Source organism: Eretmochelys imbricata, chromosome 8, assembly GCF_965152235.1.
Source record: "Eretmochelys imbricata isolate rEreImb1 chromosome 8, rEreImb1.hap1, whole genome shotgun sequence".
Taxonomy (NCBI): Eukaryota; Metazoa; Chordata; order Testudines; family Cheloniidae; genus Eretmochelys; species Eretmochelys imbricata.
Window position 1 is genome coordinate 7,552,445 of NC_135579.1, and position 27,725 is coordinate 7,580,169.

General features: G+C 47.7%; 1 protein-coding gene across 1 annotated transcript in view; it reads left to right on the forward strand.

The window, feature by feature from the left end:
• FLT4 (fms related receptor tyrosine kinase 4) overlaps positions 1-27,153 on the forward strand; it is a 99,457-nt gene extending 72,304 nt beyond the window's left edge. Inside the window, exons 11-30 of the mRNA XM_077824050.1 lie at positions 2,438-2,579; positions 5,861-5,969; positions 7,688-8,047; positions 8,351-8,497; positions 9,603-9,734; positions 10,164-10,270; positions 10,753-10,888; positions 12,727-12,831; positions 17,425-17,538; positions 17,825-17,913; positions 18,251-18,398; positions 19,543-19,637; positions 20,325-20,447; positions 21,035-21,146; positions 21,525-21,624; positions 22,065-22,170; positions 23,746-23,885; positions 24,822-24,942; positions 25,572-25,657; positions 26,934-27,153. Coding sequence (XP_077680176.1) covers positions 2,438-2,579; positions 5,861-5,969; positions 7,688-8,047; positions 8,351-8,497; positions 9,603-9,734; positions 10,164-10,270; positions 10,753-10,888; positions 12,727-12,831; positions 17,425-17,538; positions 17,825-17,913; positions 18,251-18,398; positions 19,543-19,637; positions 20,325-20,447; positions 21,035-21,146; positions 21,525-21,624; positions 22,065-22,170; positions 23,746-23,885; positions 24,822-24,942; positions 25,572-25,657; positions 26,934-27,153 — 2,692 coding nt within the window. The remainder of the gene's footprint in view (positions 1-2,437; positions 2,580-5,860; positions 5,970-7,687; positions 8,048-8,350; positions 8,498-9,602; positions 9,735-10,163; positions 10,271-10,752; positions 10,889-12,726; positions 12,832-17,424; positions 17,539-17,824; positions 17,914-18,250; positions 18,399-19,542; positions 19,638-20,324; positions 20,448-21,034; positions 21,147-21,524; positions 21,625-22,064; positions 22,171-23,745; positions 23,886-24,821; positions 24,943-25,571; positions 25,658-26,933) is intronic.
• The last annotated feature ends 572 nt before the right edge of the window (positions 27,154-27,725 follow it).

Below are 27,725 nucleotides of genomic sequence, written 5' to 3' on the forward strand. Positions count from 1 at the left end.
AGAAATGTGCTCCTCCAGAAGCAGCCTGCCATGTATGGACTGCAACCGGAGCGGTAGGAGCTGGGAACCCTGCAGAAGACGTGTGCTCAGGCTGCATGGTGTAAGAATGCCTGCACTGTGGCATTGACCCACTGGCCCAAGTAGGAGCCATGTGAGGCTCTGAAGAGAATCTCAGCCTTGCTTGGCTGAAGGAAGGTCTCAAGAGCACAGGACCTCCAGTGGGATGGGTTGTAAAGGGCAAGAATCAGTGAGCGGGCCTGTCTACAGCAGATTTTCTTCTGCAAAGTTTCCCAATAGAGCTCGCACTGTGGCAGGTGTCCTAGTGAGAGCAGCGGTGGGTGCACTAGTGAGGACAGGGCCCAGGTATGTTTACCCCGGTGATATCTAACCCTGCTCAGAGCGGATGACATGGTGGTTAAGCAGCAGTTAAGTAGGGGCCCCAGCTGCCTTTCTGACCTCAGTGCGCCTGCTGTTGCTTGCACAGTGGAACTGCTCTAGGAGAACATTTGAGGGGAATAGACGTAGTGGAGATGCATCTAGCGAGACACACGGAGAAAGAGGCCAACAGAGAGCAGAACGTGAGCGAGGCGGAGTCACTGAGCGTGGAGGAAATGGGGTGCCGACAGAGACACCTAGGCCACAAAGGTTCTGCTGTAACTGTGTATTTCCAATAGCATGTGAGCACTCGGTGGCCCTGTCAGGAAGCAGAGGGGCTGATGAATTACGAGCACTGTCTCCCAAGGCCGCAATGTTTCTGCTTAGTGCAGCTCCAGAGGATGCAGGAGGCTTCTTCCTGACTTCCTGTTGTTTACACAGATTCCTGATGTTGCCCCCTGGGGAACTCACACTGCAGGGCACTCTGCCCTGTGCTACCAGCAGACGCCCCCTGTCCCTGATTCCTTGGGGCACTCACACTGCTGAGCACTCTGCCCTGCGTGGCCAGCAGACACAACTGGGGAGCACTCGCTGCAGAGCCTTGTCCCCTGCACAGACAGCGGATACTCCCTGCTCCTCATTCCCTGTCACCCCAAACATTCATTCTGGTTCATCTGCTCATTCAGAGCAGAGCCCTCTCCTGCATGCAGTGAGCAGACATCCCTGTGCCTTACCCCATGGATGGGCCTGGATCCTCCATCGCCCCACACACACACACACACTTGGCTCGACTCCACTTCCTGACCCACCAGGGCACCCCCTCCTCACCGCATGCCCTAGTGCATATGCATTTCTGAAACACACAGCTAGTCAGGCCTGGCTGCAGTTTGTATTCAGGTTCCCTGTGAGGACTGGGTTCTGCACTCCTGGAGATCAAAAACCGAATGCTCCCTTCCCTTCCCTGTACCCCTGGCATCAGTGGTAATAACCTGGGAGGCTCTGGTGCCAAGGTGAATCTCTCAGTCCTGTTTCTTTTAGCTGCCTACAGCAACTGTGTTTGAGACATTTCCCCTGGGTTAACCAAGGTGCACTCCTTGCAGGGCTGAAACATCTGCTAACATTATACAAGCCATGTGGTGACTTTTACACCCTCGGTGCTGTGCATCAGGCTCAGAAGAAACACTATGGATCTAGGCCTCGCTACAGAGCAAACCAAACCGGAACAGAGCCAGAAACTGAGCATGGCACAGATGACTGGCCTTCGTTCCCAGCGCTGCAGGGTTGGCTGCCACCCGAGCGTCCCTCGCGGCTAGAGGTCGCTCTGTAGTGCTCCGACCCATTGTCTCCTTAACCAAACTCAAGAAATTAAAACATATCCTGGGGTCCCACTTAGTCACTTTCAGTATACACTGACCCTCCATGCCCCAACCCCAATTCAGTGTCTCTCGTCCTTTGTTGGGGGTCCCCAGCCCTCTTTCCCAGAGCCAGGCACAGTTTAAAGTCTCTGCAAGACCCAGGCTTGTTCCTTGCTGCTGCTTCCAGTTCTCAGCTGCTATATGTTCTCAGGCCTCTCCTTCCTGAGCATCCCCACCCTTACTGCACCCGCCCGCTGTTTTTTGTAGGGAATTTGCTGACTCAGGTGAGACTCCTCCTATAATCAGGTCTGGCTGAGCCCCAAGTGTCCCAGCTCAAGAGCAAGCCGCCTTGTTACACCCGCTCATCCATCACTGGGGGGGAAGGATGATTTTGTGGTGAAGGCAGTGGCCTGGGAGCCAGGAGCCTAAGAGTCACATCCTCTCGCTCTCTGCCTCAGTTTCTCCATGTAAGGAGGAACCATCAGCTTACCTAGCTCATGGAAGTGTTGTGGACCTCCATGGACGTGTGAAGTGTTGCTGCTGGGAGAGCTTTCCTCGTCCCGGGAAATCCTGTTGGTTCCAACAGAAGGAGCATGCCAGCTCTCGGTCCCCGCCCTGCAGAGAGGAGTGCCACCGTTTGGCCTCATTCTCAGCGAGCACCCTCTCTCCCCGTCCCCTCTTCTCTCGCATGGCTGCCGGGTGAGCAGTAGCAAGCATCGGGCGGCAAGGCGCCATCAGCGGGACCGGATGCCCGAGTGCAAGGACTGGAAGGACGTGTCCCAGCAGGATGCTGTGAACCCCATCGAGAGCATCGACACCTGGACAGAGTCAGTAGAAGGAAGAAATAAGGTGAGGTTGTTTCTCTGTATCCCCACTGCCCGGGCTCGTCGTGTGGAACCTCTCAGGCACGAATAGCCGCACACCTTATTGGCATGGGCGCTCTCTAATGTCAGGTTATCTAGTGATTACAGAATAATGAGAAGCCGTGCCCATCTGTCTGTCAAGAACTAAGGTGGGAGATAAAAGTACCAGCCCTTCCAATGACCACGAGAGAAGGAGCTGAGACACAGAGAGGTGGAGGCAGTATTGTCAAATGGCTGGGGTAGTTCCTGGCTGCCTGACATGCAGTTCCAGCTTGTCTCTGCCAAACCAAGCTGGAGAGAGAATGGTTTCCCCTGGCTTCAATCCTACCTTGGACTGAGCCCCAGAGATAGGCCCCTCTCCCACCTCACTCTGTGCCTTGAACTCCCCTCCCTTCAATCCCACACATGGACATTGCTTCTTAGAAGCAGAATGCCGATATAAAAGCAGGAACAAATCAGTTAATTTGGGGGGAATCAGCCAAATACTGCTGACCAGTCACCAAGCCCCCCAGAAAGCGGGAATGGGGACCAGGGCTGATGGGGAAGCTTCTAAACATCCCAGGAAAATGCCTGCCTTCAGTGGTTCATTTCACTTGCTTGTGTGGGCTGCGGGAAGAGCCAGTGAACAAAGGTTGTGTAGAAATCCTGGCCTGAGTCCATTGCCGCTTTGTGAATGAAAACGTGTTTGTGCAGGAGGTGCCCCTGGGAGTCCAAGAAATTCCATTGGCTCTCGCAGTGCATTTCCTCTCTGGAAGGGACATCTCTCCCTCTTTCTGATGTGTGGCCCTATAAAAGCATGGCCAGCATTCAATAGCCATTTCTTTCCATCCCCCTGGTAGCCATAAGTGTCAGTGGTCTGTGCATTCCTTCATGACTAACTTCCTGTTCAAGGCTAGAGTGCTCGACACCAAACACACACAGAGGGATGCAAACAAACGGCTCCCAGCTTCCTAAAGTCACTTCCTGTTTTCATACACACCTCCAAAGTCACTTCCTGTTCCAAGGCCCCAGCCAGGAATCCGTCACTGCGACTGAAAGGGCGGTGGATGGGAAGACGCTGCCTATGCATCTGCTCAGAGCAGTTCTGAGTTGGGGTTAGTGGTTGAGTGTCCACACCAGGAGCAGGAGCGTGAACTGGGGACAAATAGGTGTATTGGGAGATGGTCATGGAACCTGGAACCTCTTAGTACAGTTTTATCTTTTCTTATGCATCTAGATCCGTTGTTCCTCTCCTCCTTTCCTCCTTTTCCCCTCTTCTTTCCTCCTCTCTTGCATTCTTCACCTCTGTCCTCCCCGCTCCCCAGCTAGTTAGATGTAACTTTAAATGTAAATATTCCAAAGTTCTAAGTCAGACAGTGAAGCTCCATGGGAGTTACTAAAGCTCTGGGAAGAGCGAATTCTGCTGCTTGTGGGAGGAAGCGGTGTCCCCAAAGGTGTCTCCTACAATTCATTCTGCAGGCCCCTAAGAGAGAGGTGTTGTGAGAGACCCATCTCCCTTCTGAACTTCCTAACTCTGACTGCTGGATTCACTCTTCATTCTTCACAAAGGACTCTCCAATCCAGGGTGGTCCACAGATCTCAGTTTGAGACCCTCCAGTCAGATTTTAGTTAACAGGTCATAGGTGATGTAAAAATTGGCTAAAAAGGCCAATGCGTGCAATGGTGGGTTCAGCATAGGATAATCCAGTCTATACAGAAAGACGTATGTGAAATGTAAAAATCCCTACATTAATGCAAAATTATGGCTGCAGAGCAAAAAACACAAGATGTCAGAAAATGCAATATATAAGGTTCCAATAATATTAATGCAGTCATGTTGCAGACATATAGTATTTTCTATGCCTGTTTATTCTGGTAAATTACCTAGCTTAGTATATTATTATTTATATCACAAAATGAATATTATAAAATGTACAGGATGCATAATGTGGGCAAATTATTTTTGTTGTCAGAACTTTAATTTTTGCATTTTCATCCTCATTTTAGACATTGATTCGTAGTTTTTTGCATTTAATTATCTTGTTGTTTTCAAATAAAGAATGGGGGGAAGGAAATTGCCCAGGCTTCATACTGCAATGTCTTTTGAATGGAAAGCACTTCATAACACACAGCTTTGAAGTTCACACCTGAGTGAGGTGAATAAGGTGGAGGAAAAGTGAATTTGAACCTTTTATGTTGCTTGCTATTGTCTTTCTTGAGACATTTCCCTGCCGTTACAGGGGCCTCGGCCATTGGTGCAGCTCTCTCCCTCCTATTCTCTGCCTGTGGCACGTAATAGTCTAATCTCCTGTGGGATGTAATATTTTGGTCTAATTTCAGTTGCTGGTTTAGGTTTAGGTGCTGGGCAGTGTTGGTGACCTGTGATGTAGAGGAGGTCAGCCAGGTGATCTGGTGGTCCTTTCTGGCCTTAAACTCAATGACTCTAAGTTTGAACTATCAGAACAGCAGTACATTTGCTTACTTTGCATTGGCTGGGGAAAGGGAGAAGAATTTTAAATGAAAAGCTTGGAATGCAGAAAAAATTACAACAGGCTCTAAAATGGTGAGATGAGCAATGTTTTTTTCATACCCCTGATTTTCTCTTGATGCTAACGAACCGTCTTCAGGAAAACACTTGAAGCATATTCTCTAGTCGCATTGTCTTCAGCGAGACTTTAAGCACATGCTTTCCTGCTTTCCTTTATAGGGATGCTTTCCTGAATGAGGGCCAAAGTAGAGTTCTGCTCTGAGACGCAGCCGTAAAATGATACTGAGGCGCGTCATGTTCACATGTGCTCAATGTACAAATAAAAAGATTTTTTTCTTCTCAACTGCAAATCCTGCAAACTAAACCTGGGATCTGGGAATCAAGCAGAGCTCTTTCCTTCTCACTCTTCGTCTCCCGGAATAAAGGTTCAGCAGGCCGTATTGGGCGCTCAGGCACACCTGCTTGCCCCATTGTCTCCATAGCCCTCCATGGGCTTGCTCCCTGTATAACTGATTGGAGTTTAGTGTCTGATGCACAAGAGAATCCTGCTCACTCTCCGTTAGCCACGGAGGCTCTACAATGCTAAGGTATTGCTGTCACAAGAGTCAACAGCAGTACGCTGCATAGGAAGGGGCATAATCGCTGTTCAGAATAGAACAGCACTTTAAGGGTTTTGGGGGGGAAGGAGGGAGGATTTGCTGTTTGTGTTTTGCTGCCTGTCCCATTGTCGGCCTGAGAGCAGTGAAGATCCTGTCTCTCCCCTCACCATCGTTCATTCTGACATTCACTTCCTTTATCAGACGGTCAGCAAACTGGTGATCCAGGAAGCCAATGTTTCCGTCATGTACAAGTGTGTTGCCTCCAACAAAGTGGGTAGAGATGAACGGCTGATCTACTTCTACGTGACCAGTGAGTACCACCAGATGCCAGGGAGGTCTGTCTGTCAATCTTGGGTCCCTCCAATAGGCAGGTCCCAAAGCCACTTAGGGCGTTATAGGTCAAAACCTCAAACTCCACCTGGAAACCCAGTGCAGAACCCAGCGAACCGGTGCCATGTGCGCACAATCAGAAATTCATCTCAGCAAGCCAGTTGCATTCTGCACTAGCTTCGGCTTCCACGTTAATTGGAGATGTAACCGCACATAAAGAATCCTGGAGAAGGCTGGCAAAGGCACAGATCCTGGTAGCAAACTTAGCATTTAAAGTAAAATGTCATTATCTTTTAGGTTTCAGAGTAACAGCCGTGTTAGTCTGTATTCGCAAAAAGAAAAGGAGGACTTGTGGCACCTTAGAGACTAACCAATTTATTTGAGCATGAACTTTCGTGAGCTACAGCTCACTTCATCGGATGCATGAAAACATGGAAACTGCCAGTTTCCACAGTATGCATCCAATGAAGTGAGCTGTAGCTCACGAAAGCTCATGCTCAGATAAATTGGTTAGTCTCTAAGGTGCCACAAGTACTCCTTTTATTATCTTTTAGGCAGCCATAGATGGGGAGAAACCAGCTTGGTCACTGCTGCAGGTTGTTGTTTTTTTTAATTCAATACTGGAAAAACAGAGCCTATGTCAGCATCTTCTCAGACTCTGCCCGTTAGTCACTGATCGTGAATCCTCTCTCCTTACACTATCCTGCCTGCCTTGGAATGGAGAGTTCACAACCTTATTCTGTAATAATCGTAAAAGTCAGAGCCTGCAACTCTCAGGTGTATCTGATGCAACAGTACCCTCTAGTGCTCTGTAGGGTAACTTCACTCTTCCCGGTTTGCATTCGGGTCCTGAGACACTTGGCAGGAGCCATGGGGAATTCTGAGGGTGTGGGGGAGAGATTAATTTGATCTAGTTGAGTTTTTAAGAGCTAGAGACTGACAGTACTGGCTAAAGCCAGGGATCGCACAGTGAAATGCTGCGTAAACTTCCTTTACACAATCCTGACCTGCAATACCCCCTGCTGTTACAGGCCCATGTCCCTGCTATGTAGAAATTGGGAGTTGGACAGGATTTCATAGTGATTTTGTGCCTGAGGGCTGTGTGGGTTATATGCTGTTTGGGGGTGGAGCCTGCCTGCAAAAAGCCCAGCACACAGTTGGTTTCTATCCGAATAATTAATAACAACACTGTGTGCGCGCTCTACCAGTATTTGTGTATGCAAATATACATTTTCGTAAGCAGATTGGGTAATTGCATCCCAAGTAATCTTCTGTGTGTGCACTTGCCTAGCTTGTATGCACAAATGCCTGTTTGGATGTGCAAGTGGTGGGGTACAAACACATTTTTGCAGAAGCAGGAAGCGGTTTAGAACCCTGTGTTTTAATATCGGACCAGGGAAGTAAAAACCAAAAGCTAAATTCAGACCCTGCAACCTTATTTCATTTGTGACCCAAGCTTAATTTGAGCCTAGCCCTTCAGTTCACCACCTGTGACTCCTCTTCACTTTAGCAATTTCTTAGCAGCATCATGCAGGTTATCACTGTGCTTTGGGGAGGTTTTTTTATCCCTGTCTATATACAAGACGGACTCAGAGTGCGAAGCAGAGGGCGACAATTCCACCCTGTAAGGCAGTGATGCACCATGGAGCCTTAAAATCTCAGTCACACATCCGTTTCCTTCCCTTGCCTTCCTGGCAGCCATTCCGGATGGATTTGAGATTGAATCCCAGCCTTCAGAGGAGCCCACTGAGGGACAGGACCTGAAACTGAGCTGCAATGCTGATAACTACACCTATGAGAACCTGCAGTGGTACCGTCTGAACCTCTCGAAGCTGCACCACGAGGAAGGCAACCCACTAGTCCTGGACTGCAAGAATGTCCACCACTACGCGACCAAGATGCAAGGGGAGCTGCACTTCGAACCCGACTCCAACGACGCTGCCCTGCTGCTCACCATTCCGAACATTTCCCTGGGGGAGGAGGGAGACTATGTGTGTGAGGTGCAGAACCGAAAGACCAGAGAGAAACACTGCCACAAAAAATACATCTCTGTACAGGGTGAGGAGCGTGGGAGCAGGCAGAGTGACTCTGTGATGGTGGGCGTGATGCAGGGCAAGGAGCACACAAGGAAGCACCGGGATGGGATGAACAGGGCCTGAGCAGCAAGGGGTGTTGGGTATGAGAGAGTTCTCAGCACTGCCTGTCTCAGCCTCACCCAGAAGGGGCTAGATACTCAAAATGTACAGTATATTAGGACCCCTTAGAATTCTTCCCCCTGTATGGGTCAAGATGGTCTTCAAAGCAAACAATCTCCTGCTTGTCTTTAATCTCCTCTTTGTCTGGATGCTGCTGCTCCTTTAGCCCTCGAGGTCCCCAGACTGAAGCAGAACCTGACAGACATATGGGTGAACGTCAGCGACTCGATAGAGATGCGTTGTAAGGTGGATGGCGCTCACATTCCTGACATCAGCTGGTATAAAGACGAGAAGCTGGTGGAAGAGGTTTCAGGTACGGTTGGTTCAAGAGGGTGGAGTTGAGGTCAGGGAATCTTCTTCCAAAGGACAGTCAGGCAAACTAGATTTGAATCATGGCCCTGCATGCCCTAGTTTAGATCCCGCTACTAGATCGTTGGGCTGGAATATCTCTTTTAACCAGGTTCTGCCACGATTTGACTGTGTCCTCATTGGCCAGCCAGACCGCATTAGGACCTGGTGCAGGCGCAGCTGCATTTATGCCATGCTTACACACAGCTGGTCAGAGACCTGTGCAGACAGGAGTTGCTGGACTATTACAGGGTGCAGCAAAGTTAGACTCTGTCCATACTCCATCTGAAACGGCAGGCTGCTTTGGTAACTAGATACTAGGGCAATTAAATAGTGGTGCTGCTAAGCGCTTCTGGCTTATTTTCCCTGAACAGCCTGGAGGTTTTGGTCTGAGAGTACGGTTTGGTCAGGTAATGAAACCATGTTGCAGGTTACGGAGGGGGCTAGTCTGTGGCATGGTTTAGCTGCGCGGCTCTATGTCAAAAAAAAAAAAATCCTCATTCACACCACTCCAGGGAAACTTGCAGGAACCCTGCTAGCAACAGTAACATTTGCCGGCATGTCTTCGGAAGGGCTGAAGGGAGAGGGCATGCTCCAAATGGCATGGCTTCATAGGCGGTGCTGTGCACATGTGAGTGCTCTATGAAACTGGAGCCAGTAATGGGAGCGTTCCCCGCTTTCCCTGCAAGGGTTCCTTGTGCTCTGAGTCCTGCGTGTTCCAGTGGCTACTAAGAGCCACTTCCTTAGACAGGCCCTGAGGGGCTTTTTATAACCTAGTTGGAGGCCATGTCTGGATGAGGAAAAGAGGCCATGTTCTGTGACGTGTTAGATAATATCTTTTAACTAATGGTCTGTTAGACCAGATCCTGCACCTACTGGAAAGTGGGCAAGCCATGCTTAAAACCTTGTTAGCTGGTTGTGGGCATGTGCAGTGGGGAGCCTAGGCTAATCGCCCGAACTGTTAAAAGGCTGCATTGTATTTCAAGTCTGAATTTGTCTGGCACGGGAATCCCCTCCCTCCGGAAACTACACCAGCTCACACTGATACCATTAGCCTCTGTACCTTTCAGGGATTGACCTAGCGGATTCAAACCAGAGGCTGAGCATCCAGAGGGTGAGAGAAGAGGATGCTGGGCTCTACCTGTGCAGTGTCTGCAACGCCAAGGGCTGCGTGAACTCCTCAGCCAGCGTCTCTGTGGAAGGTACCGCCAGCATCCTGACCCCAGGGAACAATCCCCTCAGACTCTGGGAGTGTGGACAAAGCAGGAGGAGCAAGGCCCCTCACTGCTTCTATGTGCTCTGAGACAGCCGATGCAGAGATGAGAGTGAAGGCCCCTCCATCTTGCTGGAGTGAAGGTGCCAGGAGGAGGAGTCCAAGGGCAGCGCTAGGCCAAGCTTGGATACCCTCAGGGCAGCGCAGCCCTCCTTCCAGAGAGGGAACAGGGCTCTCACAACAGTGTCTGTTACTCTCCTGTGCTCAGCCCCATGCGAGAGGGAAGGCATAGATGCAGCTTCTCCAACACCTGCCTCACAGTATGCTCTGGAGTCCATGATGAGGATGGGGCAGGCTGGAACAGGCGGTGGAGAATGAGCATCTCTTTGACTTGGCAATTTCCCTTCCCGTTCTGCAGGCTCTGACGACCGGACCAACGTGGAGATCGTGATCCTCATTGGGACCGGGGTCATCGCTGTCTTCTTCTGGATCCTCCTCATCCTCATCTTCTGCAACATCAAAAGGGTACGTTGCCTGCTTTTACCCCTGCAGTGTGGAGCCAGGGAGGGAGGGTAGGAGAGCAGCGGGGAGATGGAGATATGAGTTCACAAGGCTCTTGCTTCTCAGGGTGGGAGGTCTAGCTGCAAAGGTGATCCTCAAAGCCACTGCAGCGTGTCCCTGGTCCTAGCATTGCCAGCAGGATGATCACTGGATGGTGCTCTGGACTGGCTCCCTTCCAAGTACAGGGCTCACAGCAGCCACAAGGAAGGAGGCAGAATGGTGTTTGGCATTGGAGAAGAGGACCCAGAACAAAGGGGGTGAGGGAAAACGGGGGGAGCCCCCAAGCCCCCCTTCAGAATGATTAAACCTACTCTGTGGTGCCAGAAAACAATGGAGTCAGGTCGCAGCACAAGGGGGTAGGATAGAACGGGAATCGTGTAAGCGTCTCCCCACTGGAACTGGTGCTGAACTGCCCAGTCACACCCCCTCTTTGCTGATTCCTGCAGCCTGCCCACGCTGACATCAAAACCGGCTACCTGTCCATCATCATGGACCCTGGAGAGGTTCCCCTGGAGGAGCAGTGCGAATACTTGCCCTATGACTCCAGCAAGTGGGAATTCCCACGGGAGCGACTCCGGCTAGGTGAGAGCTCTTTGCTGGCCACAGGACAGACAGGGCCCTGCTATGCACTCACCACCAGGCAGCTGTGAGCCTCTTGGCTGCATCTGATGATTGGGCTCCAGCTTTTTCGCTCTCTCTCCTTCTGTGTGTCCACTACTTCCTTGGCTTCAGGACCACCACTTCTACCTTCAAATGTTTCCTGGCTCAGCTATGCTTGGCAGATTTCTTTGTCTCTCCTCGGCCACCATCCTGGGACCTACTGTGGATTTCTGGATTGTATTCCCTTGCTCTCTGAGGCCCCTGTATTCCTGGGACTCAGGAGTCACTCTTTTGTCATGGCCAGGTCCCCAAAACCAGGCCCCTATAGGACCGTGCTCTCTCTCTGTGTGAACAACATGTGCTGTCCTCTCTCTGAGAACTCTTGTACCTCAATGTAAAAGCTTTTGGAGCTAAGTAGCTCTCCCTGTGAGACCCTGCTCCTGTCTACACTGGGTGATGAGTGAGGAGGAGGAGGAGCTTGGACAACTTTTACGAAATCGTTCCCCAGCTGTGGCTCTGGTAACACTTTGGAAGGCCACCACCAATGCTTCTGAGTCTCCCAGTGCTCCGTCTTTCAGCTAGGGTCAGAAGTTGGTCCAATAAAAGATACTACCTCACCTACCTTGTCCCTCTAGTATCCTGGGACCCACGTGGTTACAACAACACTTCATAGGGTCAGGTATGTCATTTTGCCATTACAGTCAGGACGCCTGGGTTCTAACCCCACTCTGTGACCTTTGTCTAGTCACTTGGGGCCGGATTTGCAACCCTAGCTCACACTGCGTATTATCTTACTGGACTACTAGCCCCATTGATTTCAGTGTGGCTACTTGTGGAGTAAGGTGCAATTGTGAAGGAGCACAGATATGAGAACCTGGCCCTTAATCTCTTTGTTTCTCCTTCTGTGAAATAGGTATAATAATACTAATGTACCAGGCAGGGGTATGATTAAGGGCTGATTAGTATTTGGGACCCAGGGAGGGAATTTACTATCGCAGAGCTGTGTTACTATTTGTGTCCTGTCTGATGTGGTGGTTGCTTTATGAAAGAGCTCCTGGTCTGGAATTGATCACACTCCTCCACTCCATTCATCACCTCGATCCAGGGAAACCGCAGAGCTCATAACTGTGCCACCCCATCGCTCGGGTCCATCTCCCACTCAGGAGTATTCCTCTGTTGGACATGGCTTACAACTCGGAAGGGCCAACAGAAGAGCAGCAAATGTACTTGAAGCCTGGGGCTTCTGGCTTGTCCAGGGCATGCATCTCCTTTCAGCTGTCCTGAGGGAACATGCAGCTGCATGGGCAGAGTGTGCCAGCCTGAGGGCACATCAGAGTTCCAGTCTAAAACTCAGCACTAGGAATGACTCCACCACCCTGAGAGAGAGAGACACATACACACAACACCGCTCCACTCCACTTCTTATAGCCTGCAAAGGGTTACACAGAGTGCTGTGTATGAGAATGCCAAGGACTGGAATAATGACATCAGCCCTGGCCATTCTGCTCCAAGGTGTCCCACACACCTTTCCCACGCACTCCGCTCCAGGGCAACAAATGGCACCTCACCTCCGCGAGCTGTTTCCTTCCTCTGCTTTGTCAGTGCTGGGTCTGTCTCAGTTCCCCCCCTTGTCCTTTCTCTCATTATAACCATCTAAGCAGGCAGCCACCTGGGAAGGGCTCACACTGCACTTCTTCCTCTTCCTTTGTCACTCCTTTTCTCCTCCTCGCCGTTTCCTGTTTTGTTTTTGTCCCATTCCCCAGGCTCTGAACCAGTCCTCCATGACGCTCCCTTTTACCCCATGTTTTCCTCCTTGGCAGGTAAAGTCCTGGGCCATGGTGCTTTCGGGAAGGTGGTGGAAGCCTCTGCCTTTGGGATTAATAAGAGTAACAGCTGTGAAACTGTGGCAGTTAAAATGCTGAAAGGTACGAAGATGGGGAGGCATGATGAATGGTTTTTTATGAATAGCAGGGGATTAGTCATCTGCCTGGGAACGTCCATCTGGTTAATATCTGTCTTTCACAGAAACATCTCGAGTGATTTAAACTGATCCCTTGTCATCGCTAGAGCACATACCTGCGCTCATGCCGTTAAAGAGTCCAAGGGCCCGATCCAGCCCTTGGTGACGTGAATGGAGGTTGGATCATGCCCTAAAGGAACAACCTTCCTTCTTAACGTTTAACTCCGTGGCCTTTGACCCTGTTGACCTCTGATAAGTGATGTCCTGTCCCCATGCAGGTCCAGTGGAAGAAGCATGGCAGAGCAGACGGGAAGGAAGGACAAAGGGCCAGGTTTTGAAAGGTATTTGGGTGCCTAACAGAATTTTCAAAAGTGCCCAGCTCTGGTTCTGCCACAGATTGGAGTTAGGCACCTGACGTGCTTAAATACGTCTGAAAATCCCACCAGGCACCCATCTGCATCTTTAGGCACCTACATACTTTTGAAAACCTGACCCTAATTGTGTAGAACTGTTTAAGGTCTCAAATTGGTAACATAGTCTCTAGATCACTGCATGTCTGACACAAAGTACAATAACATTAAGAATCAAAATATTTAAAAATCAGTTCTTTCATATAGCTGCCAAAACTCGAGTTCAGGGTTCTGCTGGAGTTAACGCCAATATTAGACACCTAAGAGGCTGTACATAGAGCAGGAAAACACTCCTTTCCTGCTTCATTTCAAGAGCTTGGGTGATATCAGTGACTCTTAAAGGAGAGATACAGAATCCTGAACCCCACTCTCGGCTTGTCAGTGAAGGAGGAGCTGCTTTTCAAATCGTTTGCTTTCAAATGTGATTGTAATTCATTTTTAAGCGCCACATTCAGATCAGAGGTAAGTAGATCACAACTCTGTTGAAGTCAAGAGAGTTGAATCTGCCTTAGGGCCAGTTTCAGAGCTGGAGTAAAATTGCATTCTACAGATTTGAGATCTTAAACTTCTGTGGCCACGTTTTCAAGCAGGCCCCTAAAATGGCACCCTCCTTTTCTGCATGTTGCCCATTTGGATAAAAAAAATCACTTTTGTTTGCACGTATTGGTTACCAGGCATATATACAACTACCTAACATGTAAGCAAAAGGGGCAAGCACATAGAGAGGAACATTTGCATGTGGAAACCAAGTAACTAGGGCTGTCAAGCAATTAAAAAAATTAATCATGATTAATCATGTGATTAATTGCGCTGTTAAACAATAATAGAATACCATTTATTTAAATATTTTTGGATGTTTTCTACATTTTCGAATATATTGATTTCAGTTACAACACAGAATACAAAGTGTACAGTGCTCACTTTATATTTATTTTTGATTACAAATATTAGCACTGTAAAAAACAAAAGAAATAGTATTGTTCAATTCACCTAATACAAGTACTGTAGTGCAATCTCTTTGTCATGAGAGTTGAACTTACAAATGTAGAATTATGTACAAAACAATAACTACGTTCAAAAATAAAACAGTATAAAGCTTTAGAGCCTACTACTCCACTCAGTCCTACTTCAACCACTCGCTCAGACAAACAAGTTTGGTTATAATTTGCAGGAGATAATGCTGCCCGCTTCTTGTTTACAATGTCACCTGAAAGAGAGAACAGGCATTCACATGGCACTGTTGTTTCCAGCATTGCAAGATATTTATATGCCAAATGCCCTAAAGATTCATATGTCCCTTCATGCTTCAACCACCATTCCATATGTCCATGCTGATGATGGGTTCTGCGCGATAATAATCCAAAGCAGTGCGGACCGACGCATGTTCATTTTCATCATCTGAGTCAGATGCCACCAGCAGAAGGTTGATTTTCTTTTTTGGTGGTTCGGGTTCTATAGTTTCCGCATCATATGTTGCTCTTTGAAGACTTCTGAAAGCATGCTCCACACCTCATCCCTCTCAGATTTTGGATGGCACTTCAGATTCTTAAACTTTGGGTCAAGTGCTGTAGCTATTTTTAGAAATCTCACATTGGTACCTTCTTTGCGTTTTGTCAAATCTGCTTTGAATGTATTCTTAAAATGAACATGTGCTAGGTCATCATCCGAGACTGCTGTAACAGGAAATATATGGCAGAATGCAGGTAAAACAGAGCAGGAGACATACAATTCTCCCCCCAAGGAGTTCAGTCACAAATTTAATTAACGCATTATTTTTTTAATGAGTATCTTCAGCATAGAAGCATGTCCTCTGGAATGGTGGCCAAAGCATGAAGGGGCATACGAATGTTTAGCATATCTGGCACATAAATACCTTGCCACACCAGCTACAAAAGTGCCATGCGAACGCCTTTTCTTAATTTCAGCTGACATTGTAAATAAGAAACAGGCAGCAGCATCTCCCATAAAGGTAAACAAACTTGTTTGTCGTAGCAATTGGCTGAATAAGAAATAGAACTGAGTGGACTTGTAGGCCAGAGGTGGGCAAACTATGGCCCACGGGCCACATCCGGCCTGCAGGACCGTCCTGCCCAGCCCTTGAGCTCCTGGCCCAGGAGACTGTCCCCTTCCCCCGCAGCCATGCTGCCATGTGGTGCAATGCTCTGGGCGGCGGGGCTGCAGACCCTGGTCTGACCCGGTACTCTGTGCTGCGCGGCACAGCACGGCTACCTGTCCTAGTGCAGCCACGCTGCCAACCACCGGTGTTCCAGGCAGTATGGTAAGGGGACAGGGAGTAGGGGCAGGGTTGGATGGAGGGCAGGGGAGTTCGGGGGGTGGTCCGGGGCGTGGATGGGGTCGGGGTGGTCAGGGGGCGGGGAACAGGGGTTGAATGGCGGCAGGGATCCCTGGGGGGCAGTCAAGAAGGAGAAGGGGGGGTTGAATGGGGTGGTGGGGAGCAGTTAGGGGCGGGGTGCCTGGGGGCAGTCAGGGGACCAAGAGCCGGGCGGGGTGGATGGGGCAGGGGTCCCCATGGGGCAGTCAGGGAATAGTGGGTGTTGGCTGGGGCAGGAGTCCCGGGGGGGCTGTCAGGGGGCGAGAAGCGGGGTAGTCAGATGGGGGCAGGGGCCAGGCCATGCCTGGCTGTTTGGGGAGGCACAGCCTCCCCTAACCGGCCCTCCATACAATTTCAGAAACCCGATGCAGCCCTCAGGCCAAAAAGTTTGCCCGCCCCTGTTGTAGGCTCTAAAGTTTTAAATTGTTTTGTTTTTGAGTGCAGTTAAGTAACCAAAAAAAATCTATATTTGTAAGTTTCACAATAAAGAGGTCACACTACAGTACTTGTATGAGATGAATTGAACAATACTATTTCTTTTGTTTATCATTTTTCTAGTGCAAATATTTGTAATAAAAATAATAATATAAAGTGAGCACGGTGTACTTTGTATTCTGTGTTTTAATCGAAATCAATATATTTGAAAATGTAGAAAAACATCCAAAACTATTTAATAAATTTCAATTGGTATTCTATTTAACAGTGCAATTAATCGCGATGAATTTTTTTAACCGCGATTAATTTTTTGAGTTAATCACATGAGTTAACTGCGATTAATCAACAGCCCTACAAGTAACTATTCATCTCAGTGCCCATTTGTGCATATGGATGCACATGTAAAATCTGTGGGAGCAATTTCAGAAGCCCGTTTGAAAATGTGTCTGTTTGTGACTACATTTTTCCAGAAGTTTTGCAGATCCCCTTTAGGTGCTGTTGTTTTCTGACTTTGAGGCCTGGCAGATTTTGTTTAAGAAGGAGTTCCTTCCACACAAATTAGGAAAATCTCCACAGTGAAACAGCCAAAAATTGCAAATCCCAGAGGTGGTGAGATTAGGAGGGAGGAATGTAGCAGAGAAAATGCTCATGATAAAGGAGGATACAAATTGTGAGTTAAATTGAGTCATGGAGAAATAACAAAGTATCTTTCTGCCTAAATTACTACCAAGACACAAGGCCTGATGCTGTTCATGTTCTCTGGGGAAAATACCATGTAGAATGAGCTGCTCAAAGAGTACCTTTGGGTGTTTAGAATAGTAAATGGACTAGAGAGTGAACTCCTGGGTTGAAATCAAGCTGGGGACTCTGAACCTGTATGTTCCTATCTTCAGTCAGGATCAGAAAACCCCAAATTCCTTTTGTTTTCCTGAAATGGGTTTGTGGCTCATCACATCAGCTCAAGAAGTCAAAAGGCCAAGTTACAAGTGTGTGTGTGTGTGTCTAAATCTGTGTGTCTATAACCCTTGTGTGGTCATTTATCCGTGAATATAAACCACTTCCAACTACCCCGGCCTAAGTGTGTTGGGCCCAACCTGTGTTCGCTTTTACTTCAGTGTTCTACATTAATAGTCCAACCCACCCCGCCTTCGAACAGTGATTCTGCAGGGCTGAGGTTATTGCTTTATAAGCTAATATTCAAAAGTCCTAAAGCCATATCTACACTAGTGCCATAACCATGTTGACAAGAATTGTTTTAACTCAGTTATGGATCATGCTGCCATGGTTTGGAGGCTACTGGGGATAAAGCCTCAGTAAAAAGAAGGGAGGAAGAAGGGGCTGTAATTAAGGGGGAACCATAATTCAGTTCATTTGTTTCCAGAGGGAGCTACTGCAAGTGAGCACAAGGCGCTGATGTCGGAGCTGAAGATCCTCATTCACATTGGAAATCACCTCAATGTCGTTAACCTGCTGGGTGCCTGCACCAAGCCCAATGGTAAATATCCAAGACCACCAAGGCAGCTGGCCGTGAAGTGAAAAGCTCTTTCACCTCTAGGCTGGGCATCATTCCCTCTGCCTCACTCTGCCATTTCCTCCGTTGTGTGTGTGACTGTGTAGGTGTGCATTAGCGTAAGGATGCAACTGTTTGTATTTATTTGTGTGTGTGTGTGATTGTGTATGTACTGAGCGCAATGGGATTGTGTAGTTGTGTACATCAAGAGAGATTTTAACCCCATGTCCTTAACTCTGCCCCAGGAACTCCTTTGTTTCTTCTCTTCCAGGCCCACTCATGGTTATTGTTGAGTTCTGTAAATATGGAAACCTCTCCAACTACCTGCGGACCAAACGGGAAGGATTCAGTCCTTACACGGTATGTAGCCTCCTTCATCTTGTGGCATCTCTAAGGGCCCTTCCCATGATTAGTGAAGGAAGAAGAATATGTCTGGCTTGGAATGAGCTTAACCCTGACAATAAGATACAAAGACCTCATGTGTCAGTTCCACGTAACAGTGTGTTTGATGTGTGAATGCAGAGAGTAAATTTCTTCCTGTCCAATGGGAGATTGGTGATTCGAGGCCAGGATTGGGCTCTATTGGTGGATCAGAGTTGGGAAGCCTAGGATACAATGAATGTGTCAACTGAGTTACTGCTGCAGTGGTTAGACGATGTGTCCCATGATTACCTTTTGGGCCTGGCCTGCTTCCCAGGAAAAATCACCCAGACTGCGCATCCAGGTCCGGTCCTTAGTAGAAGCAGTGAGAGCAGACAGAAGGAGTCGCTCTGGTACCAGCAACAGCGCAATCTTCAACAGGCTTCTGATGAACAAGAGCCAGACAGCACAGCCCAGACAGGAAGGTAATGAGCCCCAGTCTTCACCAGCAGCTCCTCACTGCATCCCGTTAAACTAGTGCCAAACTTAATTAACATTGAATAATTAAGGCATTTGACAATGTACAGCAGGGAACTCTGATTCACCAGGACAAATAGGCTATTCGTCTTGCATTAGTTGGAATTGTGATATTACGTGATCCTATGTTACAAAAGACAGTGTGATGAAGATTAATACTGTCTATGGAGAATGCTAGCAGTTTTTAACAGATAATAATCCTTAGCTCTTACAAAGAGCTTTTCGTCTGGAGTCTCAAAAAGCTACACAGAGACAGGTAAGTTATCACCCCATTTTACAGATGGGGGAACTAAGACACAGACTGTTTAAATGCCTTGCCTTGGGGCACAATGCAAGTTTTTGGCAGAGGTGGGGTAGAACCCTGACTAGACATTTTATTCAGTTTTCCAGATGGGTTGACTAAGTCACATGGAAGACTAGTGGCTTTTCTGGGGCTACCCAGTGAGTTCCTCTCCCCATGTGATGTAGGACATGCGTCTTCCTCTTTATGTGAGAACAGATAAAGGGAGAGAGGGAGCCTTCTTCCCCTCTGATGCTGAGGCAGACTATTAATTAATCTAATCACTTCGCTGTTGCCTTGTGGTTCCCCCCATCCATCTCTTGTCTCTTGTAATAAACTTAGACTAAATTCTCTGGGGCCAGGACCAGCTTCTCACTCTGTATGTGTGTAGTATCTAAGTAATGGGCCCTGATACCTCAGGGCCTTTAGTCTCTACCACGATATAAATAATAAATATTAATAGTGGTGAATATGGTTCATCTGGAAGCATCCTCTGCTTGCCTAGTTCTGCAATTGGCACAGACTCCATAGGTCTGGGATTTCTCTGTGACTGTCCTAATTGAAGAGCATAAGCTGCGGGAATTTTCTTCCTCAAACTCGCACAGACTCCTTGAGTGAACATTTCTTTACCTGCAATGGTCACAGGGAAACTGTACGGTGGATCTGGTACTTTTAGGAAAGAGGTTCCATTAAACATCCTTGTAGTTTGCCTAGATGCTGACCTGGTCCAGCAGTTGTGGAGGTGGTCTGCGGGGGGAGGGTAAATTCCACCAGCTGGGTGAGATAACAATTTTTCTTTCCTTTCTGGACAGTGGATGATTTGTGGCAAAGTCCATTGACTATGGAAGACCTAATCTGCTATAGCTTCCAGGTGGCACGTGGAATGGAATTCCTGGCATCCAGAAAGGTGAGTTTGCCTTACTGTTTTACATCTGTCTATCTGTGAATGACCTTACATGGTGCCCACCATCGTAGTTACTGAATGCTTCATATGTAGGTGTGGGTATTATTTATACGTACACATATACTTAATCTCTGTGTCTTAGTTCCCCATCTGTAAAATGGCAATGAGGTGAGGGGGGATATCAATTTATCCACAGAACACCCCTGTGAGTTGGAAACTATTCTTAGTTCCCTTTTTTACAGGTGGGGAACTGAAACACAGAGAGATTGAGCCACTTATGCTAGGTCTCAAGAAGTCTGAGGCAGAGGTGCAAATAGAATTCAGATCTCCTGAGTCCAGTGCAGGCCCTTAGCCAACCTTCCTTTTGATTTTTAACTTCAGCCTCTTTCAAAAGAAAAAAAAAAAGGTACCAGCTCCCATAAGGAAGCAAAATGTAACTTGTTTTATTCTGTTTCCAGCATCCAATACTCTGTGAGGTAGTTATTTGTGTGGTTGTTATTTATTCTTTGTGAGCTAATGGGATTTGACCCCAGATCTCCAGAGGTGGAAGGCGAGTGCATCTAAGTGCTGGGATCCTACTTTCATTGCTACGAGGGAACTGAATGAGAGGCACATCAGTTTCCCCCGTTACCCCTTCTGATCCCCCACATGTCCCACTCTTTGTGATTTTGCCATTGTTTTTCCCCTTAGTGTATCCACAGAGATCTGGCAGCTCGGAACATCTTGCTGTCAGAGAACAATGTGGTGAAGATCTGTGACTTTGGACTGGCCCGAGACATCTACAAGGATCCTGACTATGTCAGGAAGGGCAGTGTGAGTATAGAATCTAAGCTAACTCACATCTGGATTAGAACTGGGACTGGAAGTATAAAAACCATCCTGTGGCTGGTATATGCAGGGAAAGACCAGGGAAACAGGAATGAGCGAGTGATCTAACACCATCTGTGACAGGAGAACATTCAGACTGTAATCCCTCACTGGGTTCAGCCAAGAATGGGATATTTACTTATCCGTGCATATACTGCTATAATCACTAATGAGCTCTAAACAGAGCATGGCAGATCTGTGTACATCTCTCTTCCTTTCCCAGACATCAATCCTTATCCCTTCTGCCCATCAGTCCATCCTTCTCTCCTTTCTTAGCTTCTTAACTATCCTTTTTCCTCCTCTTTTCCCTGCCTGTTTATCCCTAACCCCCTTCTATATCTACCAGACCTCAATGATTCCCTACTTTTGACTGAAGAACTGCCTGACTTCAGATGTGCCTCTTCATCTGTCTATAACATTGGCCAGGGAAGAGCAGTTGCAGGATGTCTGGCTTTGCTTCCCTGTTGGTATCCATAGCCTTGTTCCAGGCTGTGATGGTGACTGAATTCCAACAGCTTGTTTCTGTCCCACAGGCTCGCCTTCCTCTGAAGTGGATGGCTCCAGAAAGCATCTTTGACAAAGTCTACACCACCCAGAGTGATGTCTGGTCCTTTGGAGTCCTCCTCTGGGAGATATTTTCACTAGGTAAGTGGTAGTGGTCATGATGATGATGTCACAATGCCTTTCTGTGCAGGAAAAATGTTCTCTTCTGCAGTATGTCTGAGGAAGAAGTGGGAAGAAAATTACACCTCCTCCCAATGTGGGGCAGAGGGCGTTCTGGAGATCACTTCCTCCCAGTGTGAAATAAAGGTGGTAGTCAAGACTAGAGGTCTGGAGACAGCCTCCTCCTAATGTGAGGGTTTCTGGCTGAGAAGGAAGATCCACTTCATGAGTGGGAGTGAACAGAATAGTTACTGCGTCTCAGTTTGGTTTGAGAGGAAAGTAGAATGAGGAGAAAGTTTGGTTGTTATCCTATGGACTTCATTTTCCAACCCCCGGATCATCTTTGGATTTTTGTCCTAGGTGCCTCGCCCTACCCTGGAGTGCAGATCAATGAGGAATTCTGTCAGAGACTGAAAGATGGTACCAGGATGAGAGCTCCAGAATACGCAACTGCAGAAATGTGAGTTAGAGATTTCAGACCTGAACTCCCGCTAAGGAAATACTATAAAAAACACAAGAAAACATGGGGGCCAAGGAGGCCAGGGGAAAGTCCCACAGGTGGGTTGGATAGCCTCTCTCTTTCAACCAGTGTGCGGTGGGCAGGCCCTGCCACTCTTTAGCCTGCTACCAAGTCTCCAGGAAGGAGCCTGAAACAAGTAAGAATAATCAAAAGAACTGGAGGGATGTTTCAGAGCTATTTAAAATAATTCAACTTTAAACTTCCTTCTGTGCAGGGTAACCAAACTGGGATGGTGCTGTAGGAGGCCAGGTGGTGACATGGGGGATCACATTCCCCTCCATCACAGGGGTGTTACAGTAGTCCTTGTATTCAATTGGGGGTTGCAGCTTGAACAAGAAGGATGAACTTGATGAACAGTGCATGTTGTTTCCTCTTGGCAGTTATCGTATAATGCTGAGCTGCTGGCATGGGGACCCCAAGGAGAGACCAACTTTCTCAGACCTGGTGGAGATCCTGGGGGACCTTCTTCAGGAAAATGTCCAGCAGGTGAGGTTTTCGTGTACTGTCATAATCCAGCACCAAACTGCGCTGGGCCAGTTTTCTTCAAACAGCTCGTTCTTCCTTCCTTCCTTCCTTCCCATCCTGCTGGCCAGCTATGTCCACATCTGAGTCCGTGTGTGTTTGTGCATGTGTGTGCAAGCAGAGGGGCATAGCAGGGGTCAGAGCCTACATTGGTGCAAATCAGCATAGCACCATTGGAGATACAATATATATGTTTGCTGGTATAAATTAGTGTAAATTTCACTTTGTAAAATATATATTTCACAGTATCAAACATATCACTATTGTCTAGCTATAGGACAGATCCTTTTAATTATTTCTCAGTTGTCTTTTTAGTATTTTTATCCTTATCTGTAAATTATGACTTGTTTGTTTTTAAACTGATTCAAACTCCTGGCAGGCTCCTGCCTCTGTCAGGCACAAGTAACAAACACCAGGAATTTTTGAAACTTTCCGGATCTGAGTTTCATGGACATTTGAATTAAATAGTTATTCTTTTGCATAAACACACGCAAACAATGCCATACAGATTTACCTTAACGTGTTACTGTTACTACACAGTAGCTTATCAGCACTTTTATCTGGTATGATCATGCCACTGTGGTTTTAACTTCTCCTGTGCACACTATTTTAGGTGAAGATAGCTGGATGCTTAAATATGACTAACCTTCTCAATTATAAACAAAAATTAACCATTTTATAAATGCAGACATGTCTTGTCTGCAGCTGTGTGTCTTTGGAATGCTGACATTTTGTTGGTACATCACATAACAGGTGTGCGACATGCAACACACTGCAGGTGCTGCTCAGTAGTTGTTGATAAGTCGGTTAGCGGGAAGTACTATACCCAAGGCAGCACCTGACATAGGGTTTATTCTGAATTGTATGTACAGGACAGCCCAAAGGCAGTTAAGTGGCTAACAGAGAGCCTAGGGATGGAGGTCAGCAGAACAAGTACCATACATACCTGTTATAAACACCGAAGAGGAAAGCCTAAGGAACTGTATGCATTATCAAGTTATGGAATCAGAGTTATTTTCTTTCCCTATTCCCCCCATACATACACATCAACACACACTGTACACACCTGTATGCACACAGGCACTTAACTCACTGTACTCAAAGGACATGGAAATCTCTAGGGGGTTGTTGTGTTTCAGAAAAGCAAAAGACCTAAAACAGGAATAGAGAGACAAGGTGGGTGAAGTAATCATGGGAAGGAATATTTCCATTTTATGCAGTGTAGTTGTAGCTGTGTTGGTCCCAGGATATTAGAGAAACACAGTGGGTGTGGTAATATCTTTTATTGGACCAACTTCTGTTCTTTCGAGCTTACATAGAGCTTGTCTCTCTCACCAACAGAAGTTGGTCCCATATAAGATATTACCTCATCCACCTTGTCTTTCTAATATCCTGGGACCAATACGGCTACAAAAACACTGCATACAATGGAAACACTCCTTCCCATTATTGATGGTGTCTATGTACAAAGTACAAAGTTCTCTCCTGTTTTCAGAGTCCTCTTCTCTCTGTAAGCACATTCACTTTCCTTCCCTTCAGGAGGGGAAGGATTACATCCCACTGAATGACTCTCAAAGCTCCGAAGATGACGGCTTCTCCCAAGTGCCTTCCTCTGTCCAGCAGAACTCTGATGAAGAGGAATTTGACATGAGGCTACGCTGCCACAGCTTAGCAGCGAGGTGAGTTCCTGCTGTCCTTTGGGAAACACTCTGAGAGGCAAAGAGAGAGCCAACAGGGATCCAGACTTCTAAGGATGCCCTTTGGAAGTGCTAAGATTCCAGTAGTGCTCGGTTGGGAGGTGCATTCTAGGCAGGTCTGACTCCAACACTTAGAGATTTTGCATCTGGGTTCTGTTCATGTTCTCTTCGGTGACTGGGGAGAGACCTTGATGTCTGAGCATACGACCTGCCTCCTCCACCCACCTCTAGCTATACTAACAGGGCAGTCATGGCTATAGATTTCAGGGTCCTGTGCATTAGCAAGGGAAGAGACCTGTTAGAATGTCCAGTCTCTCTCTCTTCCAATGCAGGTTGATCCCAGCTGTGCTTTATCTTGTCCCTTTCTAAATGACTCAAGTGACAGGCCTGCACCTCTTTCTTTGGAAGGCTATTCCACAATCTAATGTTGGGACATGAGGACATCTGCATGTTGGGGCTTTAATCATGTCTCTGTTCAATGTAACTGGCTCTGTCCCTTTCACCTTGTCCCCTACAGCAATACATCAGCAGCTACTCCTGCTGCTAAGCACTGTAACCCTACCCCTGCTCAGGTGAACGGCTCCTCTGTTTGGGTGGATGGAAACCTTTTGTGGACTGGGGCTAGATTGGAAAGTCTGCCTTGCTGCCACCCTCACTAAAGTGTGCTTTCTGCTGCAGGAGGGACAGGGAACACAATAGTCTACTCCACGAGTGTAAGAACAGGAGGATACCTCACAGCACTGGAGTCTTGAGGTGTATGAATCCCTCCAGCCCCCTTAAATGCCTCATTGTGGTTGCCTGCTCCCCAGAGTAAGCTCTATATTGAGAAGGCATCATAGGGCAAGTGACCTGTTGTGAAGCACTGATCCAGATATTGGCTTATTTGGTTTACTGTGTGCTGTATGCTTCTCTCGCCAGATATTATAACTGTGTGTCATTCCCCGGTTGTTTGACTGGAGGAAATCAGATAAGGTGTCCATCCAGAATTAAGACATTTGAAGAATTTCCCATGACACACACAATGTATAAAACACACCCGGTGAGTGGAGTCTGGGTGGAGTTGGGCAGGGAGGGATGAGGGGATTGATTGTTTTCTGGCCCATTTACTGGTGATGGAGGAAGGACAGTTCTCTATCTGTCCATCCCAACACTATCTCATCCCATCCCATACACACTCATCGATCTTTCATGTAAGGATTTTCTATAGTGCCCATCACTGTACGAGCTGAGTGTTGAACAAGTAAATTAGATCTGCCAGCAACGTCCAGAGGGGATTCAGCTCTTCACCCTTCCCAGGTTTGTAAGAACAAGGCCAATAGGTCAAGCACACTGAAATTGACAACAGGACCAGTCATATGCTAATAACCTTGTGCCAGACTTTAACAATCCCTGGTCTGCATCATATAACACCTGGAAATGCTCCCCATGCAAACTCTGCGTTTGCATGTGCCATTTTTAGGAGGCTACATTTGAAAAGTGGGCCCCGGGTGAAACTATGGCACTTACAGATAAAATTGTCCCACAATCCCCTCAGGGCTACTTTCTCACCCTTCCCAGCTACCTCCTGTATTTGATTTAATGAAGGATTGAGGCTGCGCTTGATGAGCAAATGGATCTCTTGACAGGGATGGTACTCATAATGCATGTTGCTTCCTTGTTTCCTCCCAGGACAATCAAACAGACAGTGGGATGGTCCTAGCATCAGAGGAATTTGAGAGGCTAGAAAACAGACACAGAAAAGAAGGTGGATTCAGGTACCTCCTTAACTCGCTCCCGTGGACCACTCTTGCTTGCTGTGGGGCACCCTGAGGCAAAATGCACTGAGATCACTGAAATATCTGCAGTTGCCTACCCACAGAATCTGCTACTGGAGGCAGAATTCCTAGAGCCCTCTGCAATAAAGGGCTTGATTGGTCTTACAGCTTTTTCATGGTATGGGTGGGCTGAGTATAAACTTCTAACAAGTGGAAAATACCTCAGCAAATCGACCTGTGAAAGCAGTTGTCAAATAAAAACAACACCTTGTCTACCACCCAAAACACATTCCATAAGGCCAAGGAGTAATGGCTCTGCTGAGATAACAAGGCACATGAAAGTACTTGTCCACTTCTCCCTCAGGCACCTCCATGCTTTTTTCCCACACCACCCACTGCATTTGGGAAAATCTCCCCAGCAAATTTCATAAAGCCACCACATCTGTTAAAATCCTTCCTTACATCTTTCCTCTGTCATAATGCCTACAAATCATTGCCCCGTGGCATTAGCTAGGCAGGGGGTAAGTTGAGATTTCTGCTTTTCTGCTGAACTCTGTTCATGTTGTTACCTTGTCCTCCTGCCCTCCCCCACCTGGTTTGTTCTGCCACCTGTTGCATCCTGTCTGACACCTGGACTTGCAGCTGCTTGAGGCGGGATCTTTCTTCATTGTTACTTGTCTCTACAGTGCCTGACACAATGGGGTCCTGAAACTTGATTGGGGTTCCCAGCTGCAAGCCTAAAACAATATAATAATAATCAAGCAGCTGCAAAAAGCTACTTTGCAGCAGAGCCAGTAGGGAACTGGATGCAGGAATGTGTGTGGTGGGTGTGGGTCTCCCTGCTTGGCAGTTCACACTGAGGAGAAGGGGGAGGGGGAGGCAGGTCAGGGAGTGGGACCTGTGGATCCTCCTCTGGACATAAGGGCCCCACAAAGACTAGTTCAGTCATTGAGTTGAAATAGCCTCCATAGAGCAGCCTCTGTGGGAAGATTCTAACACATGCACCCCTGCCCAGTCTCAGGCCTGGGGCCTGAGTGTGCTGCATATCAGTGTGGTGGGTGCCCCAGATGTTAGCACGCTGGGCGTCAGAGAGCGGGCTGTTAGCTTATTGGCTGTTTGTTAGCATGCAGAGTGTCCTCCTGAATGCCCCCTTTGCCTCCGTGCTTTAACAGCTATTTAATGAGGTTCTTTCTGATGCTGGGAAGCCTCTCTGAGAGGTGCTGGGTTTCTCCAGTACTGCTCTGAACTGATTCTCTGCATCTCTCTTTGCTAACAGCAGTAAAGGGCCCAGTCGAAATGCAGAGTTGGCAGTGGAACAGTCAGACCTGAGAGGCAGGTGTCGACCGTTGTATCAGTCCCAGGTCGGAGGCCAGACTTTTTACAACAGTGAATATGGGGAACTGTCAGAACACTCAGAGGACGGCAGCTACACCCCACCCGGAGAGGGGGCCAGTCCCTCCGCTGTCCATGCGTCCTTCTTCTCAGAGCAGTATTAACAGGAACAGGCTGCGGAGACACCATGCCGAGACACCACCTTCCACCCTTCATGCTGCATTGCCACTGCCATACGGAGCTTCCCCTCCAACCTAGAACAAACCACAGCAGGAAATCCCCACCAAACAGATGGAGAAAGGGAGTGAGAACGCCTTGGAATTACAGACTGATGACTCGGGATGCAGCTTCTGATCCACACAGGCACGGGAGAGAGCACATCACTGATTCAGATGTTTTGTTTTATTTGTACGGGTGAGACAGACTAATTCCACTGGTTAGTGTGCATCTGTGCTGAGTGCTGCAACCTCCTCTCCACATCCAGCCTCTATTCAGATAGGTTTCCACTCACTAAGCCCCATTTCAGGTCAGATATAAATAGATGTCTGAGTCAAGACTCTTCCTGATGTGCAGCCTTAAATTATTTCCTTTGGATTGTTTTTTCTACTCTCTTAGTCTTCATGACTTCAGCCACTGAGGAGAGGGACAGAACAAAAGGGAAGACTGACAAAGTGGTACCAGCAACAAGAGCAGGACGTTTCCGAGCGATGGATGAGAGGATCCCAGTGGATTCAGA